This window comes from Tetrahymena thermophila, assembly GCF_000189635.1.
Source record: "Tetrahymena thermophila SB210 genomic scaffold scf_8254491, whole genome shotgun sequence".
Taxonomy (NCBI): Eukaryota; Ciliophora; class Oligohymenophorea; order Hymenostomatida; family Tetrahymenidae; genus Tetrahymena; species Tetrahymena thermophila.
Window position 1 is genome coordinate 234,801 of NW_002476266.1, and position 15,200 is coordinate 250,000.

Here is a 15,200-nt window from a genome sequence, read left to right on the forward strand (position 1 = left end):
TAATAAAAACGATTATATTCATAAATTAGCAGTAAAGTAAACAAATAGTATGGGAATAATCTCAATATTCTATTTATTCTTCATAATTTGGATATTCACTACCAATATAAGTGCGTAGATATGTACACCTAGCAAGGTTTATGTCATTTAGAATTCAATTATTTCAGGGGCTTGCTAAAATCCTGCATAGCCATCTGATTAGATTAATAGAGATGCTACATAAATTCCATTTGCACCTCAACAATTTTCAATATCTGCTTGGGTTCAAATCTCTTCAACAGCAACGGGAAACTTGTATTCTTTATTCCGTTTGACAGAGAGTGCAAGTGATACAACTCCAACTACAAATCAAGGAGTTAGATTAGCTGTCTTTATAGACAGAACTTTAGGCAGTAGAAAAATTTCGGTTTAATATTCTACAACTGGTAAATAAATATCTTTAAACATTAAAACATGCAAACAAAATATAAATAGAATTAAATTAATAGCATCTTCAACTATGATTGATAATATGATTAATTATTTTATTATTTATTTAAAAAAATATTTTGAATTAATTATTAGCTTAAATTTCTCAAACGGACTCTAATTCTTTTGCTTTTTTAGATGATAAGTGGATGTTTATTTTTGTCTCCTATAGCTTGACTTCTGGGTATATTTCATATTTCGGATGGTAACCTAATTTAGTTCCAGCAAATGACATAACCTTTACAAAAAATGTTAGCCCAGGAGTAAATTTCAATTCAGCATTTGATACGAATGCAGTATTAAATATATTATATTGGGGTTCAAATGTTAAGTTTTGTGGAAAAATTAATAGGTTTGTTTATTATTCTAATTATGTATTACCTTCAACTTCAACCCAATGGATGATTTAAGCTCTCACAGATGGTTCTTTACCTTAATAAACACTACTGTATTTGCGTTTAGAATACTCAGATAACAACCAATCAATTATAGATTTTAGTGGGTAAGCTATCAGGAACGATGCAGTTCTTGGGTTTACCTCATAAGCTGAAGCTTCTGATCCTGGAGTACCTAATTCTCAAAATGGTCTTACTTTATAATCTTAAAAGCTAGTAACAGTTTCAGATTTTATATGGAGTGGTTAGCAGGTATCAATTAAAATATAATATATTTTTTAAAAGTGACCTATTCAAGATAAATAATTTCAAATAAATTTAAATAATGATCCAAAGTCTATAAATTTAAATGAATATTTAATTATTAGCAACAAAGAATATAGATTTTAGAACAACAGTGAATGAAGTTTTAAAAAGAATAGCCAAATAAATTATACATTAAACTATATTACTTATTTATTAATAGAATCAATTTTTCATTAAAAAAGATTATTTACTATTAGTAAGCTTCCAAGGGAAGTTTATATTTTTTATTATTTAAAGAAGTTCTAGCTAGAAAAGTAGATATATATATATATTATTTAAAATAAAAAAATAAAATAAATCAAAAATAGATTCACATAAATGGGAATATATATTATAAAATCTACTAAATTTTGAAATATTTTAATTTAATAAATGAATGAGTTTTTAATCCATCAAAACTTCTACATTATCATAACAAAAAGAAATGCTTCTGTCTGCTAGTCTGTCAGTCTTTGCAAATCATTAAACTTTGAATCAATAAATATTTTATTAATTAAGCATAAATTGATTTATATAAAAAGTTTTTTATTTAATTACTTATTAATTTTAAAAGGAATTTTTAAATATTTGAATTAACTGATAATTTAAATTTATAAAAATTAACAAGGGAGTAACGATATCATTTTGGATTAAATTTCCTTCACCATTCACTATAACTACTGATGCAGATTTAACTGATGCCGTAAAAGATGTAATTTTACTATCGAAGAAGACAGCTACCAATATTTTAAATGTTTTAGCAAATTAAACTCCAAATATAAAACTTGTGATTAATAATCAAGTTTATACAGATTCAAAGTCATTAACTCTTAATACTTGGACTCAAGTTATAATCAGCTTGGCTTTTTATACATCTTCTGTTCCTTATTACAATTATTTTATTTTTAAATTTGACTATGGAGATTTAACTACCACTGGATACTAAAAATTATACACAAACACTGTATGGGATGAAACTGTTTTGAACGGATTCACTATAGGAAGCACATTAAATTAGTTTGTAGGAAATATTTAAATGAGCTAGTTAAAGATTTATTCAGGATTAGGAGTCTATTCTAATCCTAGTTGCATTTCTAATTGTTAAATAGCTTTTGCAAAATTTTCATCAATCTTATGTTTAAATTGTGCAGCTAGTTATTATGAACAATATGGAATTTGTTATTCATGTAAAATTAATTATTTTAATTTTTATTTAGTTTTTCTAAAAATATTAAAAAAAGCTTGTGATACCTCGGAGTTTGGTGCAAATAATTAAATTGTTAAAACATGTTCAACATGTACTTCAACTTGCACATATTGCACAGGTACCATAACGACTGGATCTACTTCAATTTCTTGTGTAGCTTGTGCACCAACGTATTTTTTAAGTACTAACAATTGTGTTATAGCTTCAGCATGCAATCCTTAGGCAGCTAATCCTAATAACGGATAATGCTAATCTTGTGGAAATTCTGTTATTGATGCTCTCGAGTAATGTGATGATGGTAATTTCATAGACTATGATGGCTGCACCAATTGCTAAATTGACCCTGGATATAATTGTATTAATGCTCCAATGCCAAGCAAGTGCGTTATTGCTTGTGGAGATGGAATAGTTTAATCTAGTAAAAAATAACTTTTTAAATTTAAATATTTCATTTTTGCTAATTAAAATTTGATAGATGAGTAATGTGATGATGGAAATTAGATAGACGGTGATGGTTGTTCTAATTGCATAGTAGATACAGGTTTCTAATGCACAGCATCTAACCCTAGTGTTTGTGTATCGTTGTGTGGGAATGGAGTTGTAAATCTAAATGAAGTAATAGATTCTTGTTTAAATATCAAAAAAATCTTCTTAAATTTAATAAATAAAAATAAAGGAATGTGATGATGGTAATACAATACCTAACGATGGATGCACTAACTGCTTGGTTGACATTGGATATTGTAATTTTTTTAAAATGATATACCATTTTTAAAATAATAATTAATTATTTTTTGTTTTTTGATTTGAAAAAATAAAAAAATTTTGCCAAAAGTTTTTAAAAATGAACTTAATTAGTTAAGCAAAAAAAGGGAATTTATTACTATTTTTATAGAAATATCTTTTCATATTTATTAAGGATTTTTTATCATTTTTATAATATTTGTGATAGTTACTTTAAATCAAAATATTTTAAATTATTAAAGACTGTAGTGTTTAGCCATGTACAACACTTTTAACACTTTGTGGAAATAATAGAAGAGACACAAACGAATAATGCGATAATGGAAATACTACTGGATGCACTAATTGTAGTGTAGATTCTGGATATTATTGTTAAGGAGGATCTATTACTTCACCAGATACATGTTAGCCATTAGTAATTTATAATTCATTTTTATACTTTTATCTATTTTCAAATAATAATTTATGAATAAATAAAGTGCCCGAATGGAAAACTTGATGGAAACGAAGAGTGTGATGATGGAAACAGCACACCTGCAGATGGTTGTAATGCTTCTTGTTAAGTAGAAACTGGGTGGTTTTGCACTAATTCATCGCCCTCTACACCATCAGTATGCACACAAATATCAAATATTGGAAGTCCGTGCCCTGATAGTATAAGAGAGCCTAATGAAGTTTGTGATGCAGGACCTAAAATCAATAATTAACCAACTGGATGTAATGATAGTTGTACTGCAGTATTGCAAGGATTTATATGTTAAGGAGGTTCAACAACATCAAAAGATATATGTAAAAAACAATTTATCTCTATAAAACAATTTGAAATTAAATTTAAAACTGATTTTTTTAATTTATTAATTTAAAGGTATTCCAATATGTGGAGATGGAATTTAATAATATAATGAGCCATGTGATGATGGTAACATTTTAGCTGGAGATGGATGTGATCAAAACTGTAACATAGAATAAAATTATTCATGTACTAATATACCTCTAGCATAGTCAGTTTGTACTAATCTTTGTGGAAATGGTGTCATTGATCCTAATGAGGATTGTGATGATGAAAACTTAAATGTAAAAAAACTTTATGAAAAATTAATTTTATAACAAAAAAATAATTTTAAATAAAATAATAAATTAAAAATTAATTTTCATAATTCATAAAAAAATTTAAATGGGTATCTTAAATTAAAATTTAGTTAAATTCCCAATAAATTTGGCTTACTTTTTAACTGAAAAATATTGCCAAAAATAAAGAAGCAATAATTCTAACAATATTTAATATTGTTATATTAATATTCTATGATAAAAACCAATTATTATATTAAATAAAATTTTTAAAGCTTTAGTAAAATTTTGAAATAAATTTAATTCTAGATTAAATTAAATTAATTTTATTTATGATTTTTTAATTCAAATTTTCGGTTAAATAAAGAATGGTGATGGATGCAGCTCTGATTGCAAAATAGAAATTGGATTTAGCTGTACTCAGATTATTGCAGGAGGTAGGTCAAGTTGTTTTTAATGTGCTAATAATTGTCTACAGTGTACTAGCAAAGCTATTAAAGATTGTACTCTATGCTTCCCAAATTACTATAGGAATCCAGTGACAGGTTCATGCGATAAAGAGTGCTCGAGTGGTTATTACGCTGATAAGGCAACTTAATCTTGCTTAACGTGCTTAGATATGAATTGTAAAACATGTTTATCAAGTTAGAAATCTGCATGCGTTTCTTGCCAGAATAGCTATTATATAGGTGAGGGTAATTGTTATCAAGAATGTCCTACTGGTTTTTACCCAACCCTTAATCCTGTTTTAGGAAATGAATGCACTCGTTGTCCATTTCCATGTTCAAAATGCACTAAATCAAATGATTGTTAAGATTGTGCTGATCTCTACTTCCTTGATCCCTCTTCATTGACATGTAAGTAATGTGGATTAGATCCAAATTGCTATTCTTGTGATTAGTAGCAATCAAAGTGCTTAAAATGTGCAATAGGTAATCTAATTTTAATAAATAAAATTATAATAGGTTTTATTTATGTTAATCAATTCGAAAAAAACTTACAAAAAAAAATAATTCTAATTTGTAAATATAAAAAATTAAGTTTCAACTCATTTATTTTGTTAAAAATTAAAAATTTTCACTATCTAAAAGCAAATTAAATAAAATAGTTTTTTTTGAAATAAATTGATGAAACAAATTAATTTTTAGAAAATAAAAACTATTTTTTGAAAAATGTATATATTTTAATTTTAGATTAGATTAGATTTCATGAGAAATATTCAACTTACTTGACAAAATGTTTAAAAAATTATAATCCTCAAATACATAAAAATTAATTAACAAATAATTGAGAAAATTGAAATTATTTTTTTTAGATAGTACACATTTATTTAGGATGAATTAAATATTGATATTTAAATATTTTCAAATAATTTCTTTTTGAAAATAATTTAACTAAAATAAACTACTTTTACATAAATTTTATTTTATTTTATATTTTATTTTAGGCTATAAGGTGTCTGGTAAATCGTGTGAGTCTTTACCAAGCGTTTGTGGTGATGGATACTTTTAACCTTCTACTGAGAAATGTGATGATGGCAATACAATAAATGGAGATGGCTGTTCGTCTAGTTGCTAAATAGAAACAAATTATGCTTGCATATTAAAGAATAATGAAGGCCCATCTATTTGCTACGAAATGAGACCTCCTAAAGTTGCAGGATATGAATCTAAAATAGATTATTCTGTGATTTTTATATAATTTGACCGCTAAATATAAAATCCTCCTGTAAACATCACTCAGTAAGATATCATCATAAAGATACCAGGGTTGTCTTCAAAAAGCTACAATTATACTATGCAATTCATTGATTCATAAACAATCAAAGTTTAATTTAATTATACAAAAACTGTTTAAGATTTAGTTGCAAATATTGATTTTTCAATGTCATTTAGGAATAATATTCAGGATATTTACAATTACACTCTAGTCTCATAATTTACTCCTTTTTCTGTTGGCTTACCATATTACATTTATTACTCAAATCAAGAAACACAAGCTGCCTTAGCTGTTTCTTGGGTTTTTATTTCCTTTTCAATTGTTTTGCTTGGACCGTTATTTGCTTATCTTTACCTATTTGGATAAGGAAGAGTGTTCAAATATGTTGAAGTAATTCAAGTAATTGGTTTGATGAGGTAAAATTTTTATATTTTCCATGTTATCAAAATTAATTTTAACTTTGAAAGAATAATTTTATGAACAATCATAAATTTTATTTTTTTACATTTAATAAAAAAGAAAAAAAAACCATTAACTTTTCAAGTTTATTGTTTAAATTTTATTTTACTAAGAACTTATTTTTGTTTAAAAAGGTTTTTCAACATCAGATTAGATGTTTTCAGTTATTAGCTATTTTAGCAGGCAGATTTAGTTTACAATCTGAGAGGGATGTATAGTATTTTTTAAGCTATCCCTGTCTCTCCAAGTGACCTATAAAATTTTGCTGATAAAGATAATTTAGTCATCTAAAGACAATTGCTAAATAGCAGCTTTATCCACTCAATTTTAGGAACGATAATACTGTGTTTCATTATTCTTTCGCTCTTATAGGCAATAAATTTGCTTCTTTACAGGTTTGTAGAAATTGACTAAGTCACTCAAGTAACAGAAAAAATAAAGGAAATTATGTAATGGGATGCTTACATCAGGTTATTTGACTTTATTTTCTACTATTTATGCATTTCAATATTCTTGCAATTGTAATCAACATCATTTTAAACTATTTTGTCCATTTTAAACTGTGTTATTTGCATCTTATCACTTATTGGAGTGCTCTTTCTCGGAGGCGTCTTGGTTAAGAAATATGTTTTTTATCAAAAATTGCACAAAAGAACAGATTGGTTTGAGAAATATTTATATTTGTTTGATGGGCTGAGATTCAATTTAAAAAGAGCAAAATATTACATTATTTACCCATACATAAACAAGTTTGCCTATGCAGCTGTCCTCGTTTTCTTAAGTGGTAACACTTTTTACTAAATTATTTTGTGCACAGCTGTGAGACTGTTAAATGTAATAATTTTGTTGATATCAAGGCCTTTTCATTTTAATTTGATGTAGCGCCGTGATATTGCTTGTGAATTATTTTTAATTCTTATGATTATTCTTTGTTTAAACTGCACAAATGATGAGTCTCTTTCCCAACAGAAAAGGATAATGGCAATAATTTTTATAGTTTTGTCATTTGGTTTTATTTTTGCATATTCTGGTTTATATTTATGGACCGTATTGCAGGAGGACATATACTTTGACCCCATAAATATAGTACCTCTCAAGGCTAATCCAGAAGATTGGATGAGCTAATAAGAAAACAGTAAATAAGAATCAAGTAAAAAAGGAGATGAAGAAGAAGATTTTGAGGGTTCTGATCCTCCTAAGAAAAACTAAATTGTACCAATCTAAGAAAGTCCAAGCCACTCTGAAAATGTTTAAGGTGATGATTACAATTTAGGTAAAAACCAAGCCAAACAAACTGAAAATAAGGTAAATAATGAGGAAGAAGAGGATGAAGAAGATGATGATATTTTTGCCGAACATTAAAACGCAAACACAAAAAAATTAACAAATTTAAGAAGTCAGAACCAGTAAAGTAGTTCTTATGTGTAAAAAAACATAAACATAATCCAACATAATGAAGACTAGGATGATGATTTTAGTTAACAAAATGAAATAAATACCTATTAAAGATGAAAAATAAATTCATATGTATGTATTTATTTATTTAGTTACTTGCAAAACAAATCAAAATATATTTTGTAATAACCCCTTTTTCTTTGAATTGCAATATTTGTTAAAAATTTTCTCAACTTCCAAATTAGATGTAAATCAAGCTCTTTGCTTGTTTTTTTATTAAAAATTACATTCAAATAAGTACTTTTAATTTTAGAAATAAAGTAGTTTTTCAACATCAGCTTTGTTTTTTGTGTCTGTCTGTCTCTTTTTATATATTTAAATAAAATTTTAAAGCAATCATAATTTAATCATAATCATGTATTTAAATGAAATAAAGAGTTATGAAGTAATTCTTTTTCTTAAAAACTTATTTATTTCATTATTTTTCTGAAAAGTTAACAAGCTAATCAACTAATTATATAAATAGTCAAAATAAACAGATATATTGATTAGTGACTAATTATATATTTTTTATGAAAGAAATAGAATTGATTGAAAAAAAATCAAGGAAAAACTAAGCAGTATGTTTATATTTAATATTGATTTTATTATATAAATTGTTATTATATTTCAAGATTATATAATTATTTAATATCATATCAGTAAAATCAAATTGAAATAGATTTTTTAGCTATTATTAGTTAAAATTAATTCCACTATCATAATTTTTAAGCCGTCTTGATTTTATGTTAATTTAAATTAAGGCTATATTTGTAAATTTAAATTTTTGAATGTTCAAAGTATTAAATGAAAGCAAAAAAATTTTAAGTAATGTGAAATAAATATTTTGGTAGATTAAAAATACCGCCTTACTCATAATAATGTTTTTTGAATGATATTTAATTATTTTCTCAATAGATATATTTCTGAAATGAACTCTATAACGGTGAAACTTATTAATGACGACATTTATAAAAGATGAATTAAACATGTGGAAGAGGTACTAATTTATTTGTTTTAATGAACTAAAAGGGATTTTGTGATAATAAGAAAAAGGATGTTAAAGTGATAATTAAGAATTGATGAATCTGGTAAAAAAAGTGATCTTTTTGATATTATAATAATATTACAAGGCTTTATATATTTAATCTGATTTTTTGAAATAGAAGAAATAGATACAATTTTATTAATCTCTAAATTTTTTTTATCGTGTGATTTTAGAGGGAAGCGAAATGAAATAGAAAAAATAATCTTATAATTCCTCATTGACTTTTATTATGATGTAAGAATAGCGGATTTTCATCAAATATAATCATCATCACTGTTTAAAATGAAATAACAATAAATGCTTGCTTGGTTGGTCTTTAAAATAACAATATTTGCTTAAAAATCCATTTTTTTTTAAAGATCATTTTCTAAATTGAGTTTCTCAAAGTTTTTGATGTTTGCTCAAGCAGCTTTGCAATTTTTTAAATATTTGCATGAAAAATTAGATAATAATTTAAATTTTATTGCATCATCCAGGTATGTTTTTCTTGGTTAGTGAAATGATTGAAGACCTTAAGCCAGGCTATGAATTTTGCAAAAATACACACACAAAAAGAAAATATAGCTCTTTTTTGATAAATTTATACTCTTTAAATATCATTTTTATAAACTAAAGACTGGACTTAGACACTTGAATTTTGAAATTTAGGTTCTAATACTACTATGGTGAAGGAAAGGGATGCTCCTTTTTTGTAGCAATTCAATAATAAGATAAGAAATACGATTCTTAAAATCCAAAAATTGCTGTTAAAAGAAATAAACAGATTGCTTTTTGATAGAATTTTATCCTATTTGCATTCAAAATACAATACATTAGCAAATAAATAAAGAAGAATTTCATGTATTAATAGGAGAAAGCAAACCAATAAAAAAATAGCTCTTATTGACTTTGTTTCAAATGTAATATGATATCATCTAAAATATTGAAATAGAAAAAATTAAGGGATTGAACAGAAAAAAGAGCTATTAATATAAAGAAGGTCTCTTAGTATTATAAAAAAAAATTTAGACTTTTTATATATTAAAATATTTACTACTTGATACCATTGTTTATATTCTCAAGAGAAAAAATAATTAGATATTTTAACTATCTCAATTTTATCTCACACTAAAATTTCTTTTTATTCTATCTATAGCGCCTTTATTAATTGTAGCTAAAAAATGAAATTCAATGTTGTAAATTTTGATTTAAAAAAATTCTAAAAAGGGGATTTGAAACAGGAATTGCTTTTTTGTGCATAAGATGAGTAGATAATATGCTAGTTGATGATTTAATTATGTTATTCAATTAATTATTATCAGTGAATTTTTTACCTAAAATAGACTGACTAAATTGTAATTAATATAATCAAGTTTATATTTAATTTGCAATTAGATTATTTTTTTGCTTCTTTAGACTGGCTAAATTATCTTTCGTTTTTCTATTCCTACATTACACTACTATAACAACAAACAACTACAATTTAAAAAAAAAAACCAAAACTAGTCTGTTTTATCTAATTAACAGTTCATTTTAACAAGAAAGTGTACTCAGCGTTCTTTTTTTTGTATAATTAGAATACTCAAATTGCTTGATTACCTAATGAAAGGAAGAAAATTAATAATATTTATTCAAGTCATATATCAAATAACATTAGAGTGATAATTTGCCTAAAAATACCAAATTTAAATTTTATTGTAATTTAATATCTTTGCTAAAATCCCAAATATACTTTTTTATCATAAAGTCTCTAGAGAGATATTTATATTTATTAGAATGCAAATATGCTCAAATAAAAAATAGAGACTTTTAATGTTCACATATACAAATATGATAAATTAAAAGGGCTGAATAGAAAAGAAAAAGATAAGTCTAAGTTGTGATTTAAAAAACACAGGAAAAAAACAATTTAATAACTTTTTTTTAATTTACATCAAAAATTTCAGATTTTTTTTAACTTTTAATTGCTTGCTATATCTTTTTGGTTTGCTTGATAAACAAGAATTAAGTAAAAACTGAATAAATTTTAGCTTTATAAGTTTTTATTGCAATAGTCTATAATTATTCTATATTTCAAATAAATGCGCTTTTAAATTTTTGGAACTAATGAGTGAAGAACGTTTAAGGATAAATCTACATAGACCAATTTACTTTTATTTTTTATTTTATTAATTGTTTCTTAATCTTGTAAGGAGTATTTTATACTTTTTTTGAGCAGTAAACTAAACTAGTACACCATTAAAAATTTGGTAACAAGTACTATCACCAATCCCAAACAAATGGAAAGAAGTCTATTCATTTCTCCATATATATGTTCATTATATAACCTATATTATTTCTTGTAGAACTCGATATGAACTATAACTTGATATTTAAGTAAATTTTAAAAAGAAAAAAACTTTTTCAAAAGTCTTCATACGAATTGGAATACGTTATACATTAAATAAGGATAACTTTTTTGGTATAAGATGTTACATTTCAAGTAAGAATAAATTATATAAGTCCCCATAGTAGATTAATAATTATTGCAATTATTTTTAGAAACTGTTCTAGCATACTTTTTTGTTTCTTTCTTTATTTGTTTGTTTTTTTGAGTAAAAAATAAGTGGTCTAAAATTCTTCATTAAGAGGTTTATTAATATTTTGAAAAAAATAGCCATTTATTAATTTATCAAATTAAGTAGTCTGTTCAAAAATGAAATTAAATGGGATGTCTATAACCCATTTTTCTATTTCATTTGGGGATATCTATCTCTAATAAGTAGCTCTTTGTATGATTTTTACTATTAGTTGGCTTTTGTAAAAAAATAAATTAAAATCAGAAAATATTACCCCAATAACTTTTTTTAACAAAACAAAACTATATTTCCCTTTTTATTTGAGTAATTAAGAACCATATAATTATATTAAATGGTAAAGCATTATATCTGTTATATATCTAATTTTTGTTTTAGTTTTAAAAATGTTTGAATTGTAAGAAATGTGTTTAAAAATTTCTTTGTGAAAAAAAAAAATGATAAATTTTGTACTTTAATTGCTTGAAAATTGATAATATTAAACCTTTTTTAGAAGCTGAAAATTTCTTATCTCCAATATTTATTTCTTATTTTCTGAATAGAATCACTCAGATAGATGTATTGATATATTTAAATGAGTTGAAGTATATTAATTAATACATTCCATCTATAAATAGCTTTAATTTTTACATTTAGTCCTGTCTTTTTAACTTTTATTCAAAATAAATTTTCTCTTAATTTACTAAACCTTTCAATAATACCTTTAGGCGCAAAGTTATATGATACATTATTTAAATATAGTGGTTTTTTAAAACAAAATTTTATTTATTTGAATTTTCATTCAAAAGTAACTCTTAACAGACTTATTTTTAATTTAGAAGTTATCTTTATCATTAACAAAAAATTCATTTTCATTGTAAGACTTTTTATACAATTTCTTGTAGGTGCTGCCTGACAACCATTTACTTTATTTGAGAACAAAGCAATTAAATTTTTTATAAAAGACAATTTTAACTTGAATTTTATTTGAAAAACACTTATTTCGCCATTTTAACTTGTAAATTTTTTCCATTCTAAACATTGACGATTTAATAAAATACCAAATGAAATAAATTTGTTTGTTTGATTGATTGATTGATTCATTTAAAACAAAATTAAATGGAAAGAAAAACCCATATCTTTTTAATCTATCATTAGCATATTCATGTTTTGTTGATTGGTCTCAAATATGTTAATTATAATATAAAAATAAAGCTTACAACAATAAAATTTTGTTATAAAAAACAATAAAATATGAATGTATGAATCAATAAATTGGATTCTAAATAAAATATAACTTAATTAGCAATTTAAAATGAGGAATTAGACTTATTTCACAGTTTTATAAGAATAATTTAATAGTTGAAAGTAACAGTGATAGTTAATAGTCATGGCAAAAATGCCACTTTTGAGAATAGTGAGTGTGAGTGAGTTAGAAGTTAGTTAATAGTAAAAGTAAAAGTAAATTTATTTATTTATTTATTTATTATTTGTTTTTTGGTAATATGAATGAATTTGTTTGTTTGTTTGTTGTGAATTATTATTAATTTTTCTTAATTTTATCATATTATTACATGATTTGATTTGTTATTATGATAATTTATTTGAAATATTTATTTATTTAATCATTTTCTATAAGAGGTAATTTTTTACAAAATTGTTTAATTTTGGAAGCATCTTAATGAAAGAAAGATTCCAATCATGTGAGCTGGTTTATTGTTTACCTTACTCTAGACGAGCCATTGCAAAGCGTAGTGACGGAGGTAGTATTGGAATTGCTTTCCGTATCTTTCGCTCTCGATAAGTCTTACCAAGAAATTATTGTTAATTGCATGGCGATCACAGAATTTTTTAAATTGTTTTTTAATGGTTGCACTATCTTTTTCAAGAATGTCCATGCACTCGAGAATCAAGCAGTCACTCTTCTTATTGACATAAGTGATGAAGCTTTTTATGAGGTTTTTAATAGTATTGTTAGCTTCTTTATAAAAATTAAATTATTCTAAAAGTTAGTTATCGTCTCTTTCTTCAAAGTCTACCCATTCATATTTGAAGGAATAGTAAAGTTAAGTTAAATAAATCTTATAATCTCTTTATTCGCAAGCAGAATTTACTTAGACCTCATCCAATATCATTGCAAATAGCTATTCTTCACTCATACTTTCAAAGGTAGCGTCATCGACAGAGTTTGGAAGGCTACTCATTGAGGGAGAATTCTGATCACATATTTCAAATGAGTTTGAAGAAGACAACATTTTGATTATTTAATTTTTAATTTTAATATTTTTGATTTTTCTTTGTTGAATCAAATTATTAATTAATTTTTATTTTTTATTATTATTTAATTATTATCTGAATTTATTGTTTCCCCTAAGCAATTAAAAAAAGTAGATAGCGCCTACTCTTGCAAAAAGCATAGGTTAATTTTAATATTTTTTAACTAGTCAGTTTTTTTTAATCACATATTAGTAAATTCTTTACTTAGCTTAATTAAAAAGGCTTTTCAAATATAATTAAATAAAGATAAAATATTTCAGAAACAGGACTAACAGCTGCGCAGCTTACCAAAAAAATCGAACCACTTTGATGTATTTTCTATTTGGGCTTGCTCATGGATATAAATCAAATATTTGATTAGAGAAAGAAGATTATACCTTTTTTTAGCTTTTAGATATTAAAAAATTGTCTATTTTAATTGCTTAATAATAATGAAAGAAAGATCGATCACACATTTCCTTTTTTAGGCGATGAGCTTAAATCTAATTAACGCAATTTAGTAAATGCATTTGGAAAGTATTTAAAAGATAAAATTGTCTTTTAAAATTTAGCCCGAAAGTCTTGTCTTTGCTATAATACCAGAGTTTACTAAAAATTAACGGAGTTAATATTTTCAGATTAAATTTAATATTTATAACAAAATTACTTACCAATCATGTAAGTATCTAACTAACTATTAATATATTTATAAATCAATGAATTAATGGGGATATAAAAAATACTAATTAAGAAAAATTTAATATTTTTTCTCTTTGTATAATTTTTCTTTTCAAAATCAAAGGGGTATTTTGTTTTTATCACAATTAAGCCGATTCTTTGTTTGATTATATATCTATTTATCTTTTACTCAACTAAAACTTTAAGAAAGTACCATGCTATATAGTTAGCATTTTATATAGTATCTTATGATAGCTTGATTGAAATTTTGATTAGTATTGTTTTTCTCATTATTTCCACTAAACCTTACAGGCTATTTAAATACATTAAATACAGTTAAAAACCAACTGCATTTAAATAATTAAAATATTTATAGTTGCATTTCTAATTAAAATGAGTTCGTGTGTCAATCTAATTTTTTCTTTACAGCTTTAAATTTTATTAACTATATATCTATCCATCATGGGTGAATCAATCAATCAATTTGTCTATTCGAAAAAATCCAAAAATTATAAAAATTTTGGTAAACTAATTTATCATTCAAAAACGTTGATGTCATTTTTATATTTTTGAGCCTTCTCAAATACCAAAGATATAAAATCTGTAATCTTCAAGCATTTTTCTTATTTTGTACTTTGAATACCTTAAAATATTTTAATTTTACTTTCATTATCATATTTAGTCATTGTAATCGCTAAATCATTTTAAACTAGACAGCCTTCCCTAAAAATAGCTATTACTATTTCATTTTTAATTTAATAGACCTTAAAGCTGAAAATCTTGAAAAATTAAGCATTTAGATAAAATTCACATACACCTAAATAAATGTTTTAGGTCTAGATAAATTTAATCTTATATTTATTTGTAGAACATATATCAAGAAGTATTTTCAATATGTGATAAAA

General features: G+C 24.4%; 5 protein-coding genes across 5 annotated transcripts; 3 read left to right on the top strand and 2 right to left on the bottom strand. All coding sequences in view use genetic code 6, as the record gives it.

The window, feature by feature from the left end:
- Nucleotides 1–49: 49 nt before the first annotated feature.
- Nucleotides 50–7,857, top strand: TTHERM_00787420 (myxococcus cysteine-rich repeat protein; the record flags this gene model as incomplete). The annotated part of the gene is made up of 12 exons (XM_001022181.3): nucleotides 50–425; nucleotides 565–1,115; nucleotides 1,777–2,335; nucleotides 2,390–2,773; nucleotides 2,831–2,970; nucleotides 3,032–3,098; nucleotides 3,342–3,514; nucleotides 3,579–3,888; nucleotides 3,965–4,173; nucleotides 4,535–5,099; nucleotides 5,615–6,302; nucleotides 6,480–7,857. 12 exons carry the CDS (start codon nucleotides 50–52, stop codon nucleotides 7,855–7,857), a joined length of 5,400 nt encoding a protein of 1,799 aa, XP_001022181.2.
- A 1,669-nt stretch (nucleotides 7,858–9,526) lies between these two features.
- On the bottom strand, nucleotides 9,527–9,873 carry TTHERM_000787421 (transmembrane protein, putative; the record flags this gene model as incomplete). Its single annotated transcript, XM_012799227.1, has 2 exons — nucleotides 9,527–9,741; nucleotides 9,864–9,873. 2 exons carry the CDS (start codon nucleotides 9,871–9,873, stop codon nucleotides 9,527–9,529), a joined length of 225 nt encoding a protein of 74 aa, XP_012654681.1.
- Nucleotides 9,874–12,159: 2,286 nt separating this feature from the next.
- On the bottom strand, nucleotides 12,160–13,104 carry TTHERM_000787422 (transmembrane protein, putative; the record flags this gene model as incomplete). The annotated part of the gene is made up of 1 exon (XM_012799228.1): nucleotides 12,160–13,104. The coding sequence occupies one exon, from the start codon at nucleotides 13,102–13,104 to the stop codon at nucleotides 12,160–12,162; it is 945 nt and encodes a 314-aa protein (XP_012654682.1).
- An 89-nt stretch (nucleotides 13,105–13,193) lies between these two features.
- On the top strand, nucleotides 13,194–13,568 carry TTHERM_000787423 (hypothetical protein; the record flags this gene model as incomplete). Its single annotated transcript, XM_012799229.1, has 2 exons — nucleotides 13,194–13,319; nucleotides 13,371–13,568. The coding sequence occupies 2 exons, from the start codon at nucleotides 13,194–13,196 to the stop codon at nucleotides 13,566–13,568; spliced, it is 324 nt and encodes a 107-aa protein (XP_012654683.1).
- Nucleotides 13,569–14,069: 501 nt separating this feature from the next.
- On the top strand, nucleotides 14,070–14,462 carry TTHERM_000787424 (hypothetical protein; the record flags this gene model as incomplete). The annotated part of the gene is made up of 1 exon (XM_012799230.1): nucleotides 14,070–14,462. One exon carries the CDS (start codon nucleotides 14,070–14,072, stop codon nucleotides 14,460–14,462), a length of 393 nt encoding a protein of 130 aa, XP_012654684.1.
- Between the last annotated feature and the right edge of the window lie 738 nt (nucleotides 14,463–15,200).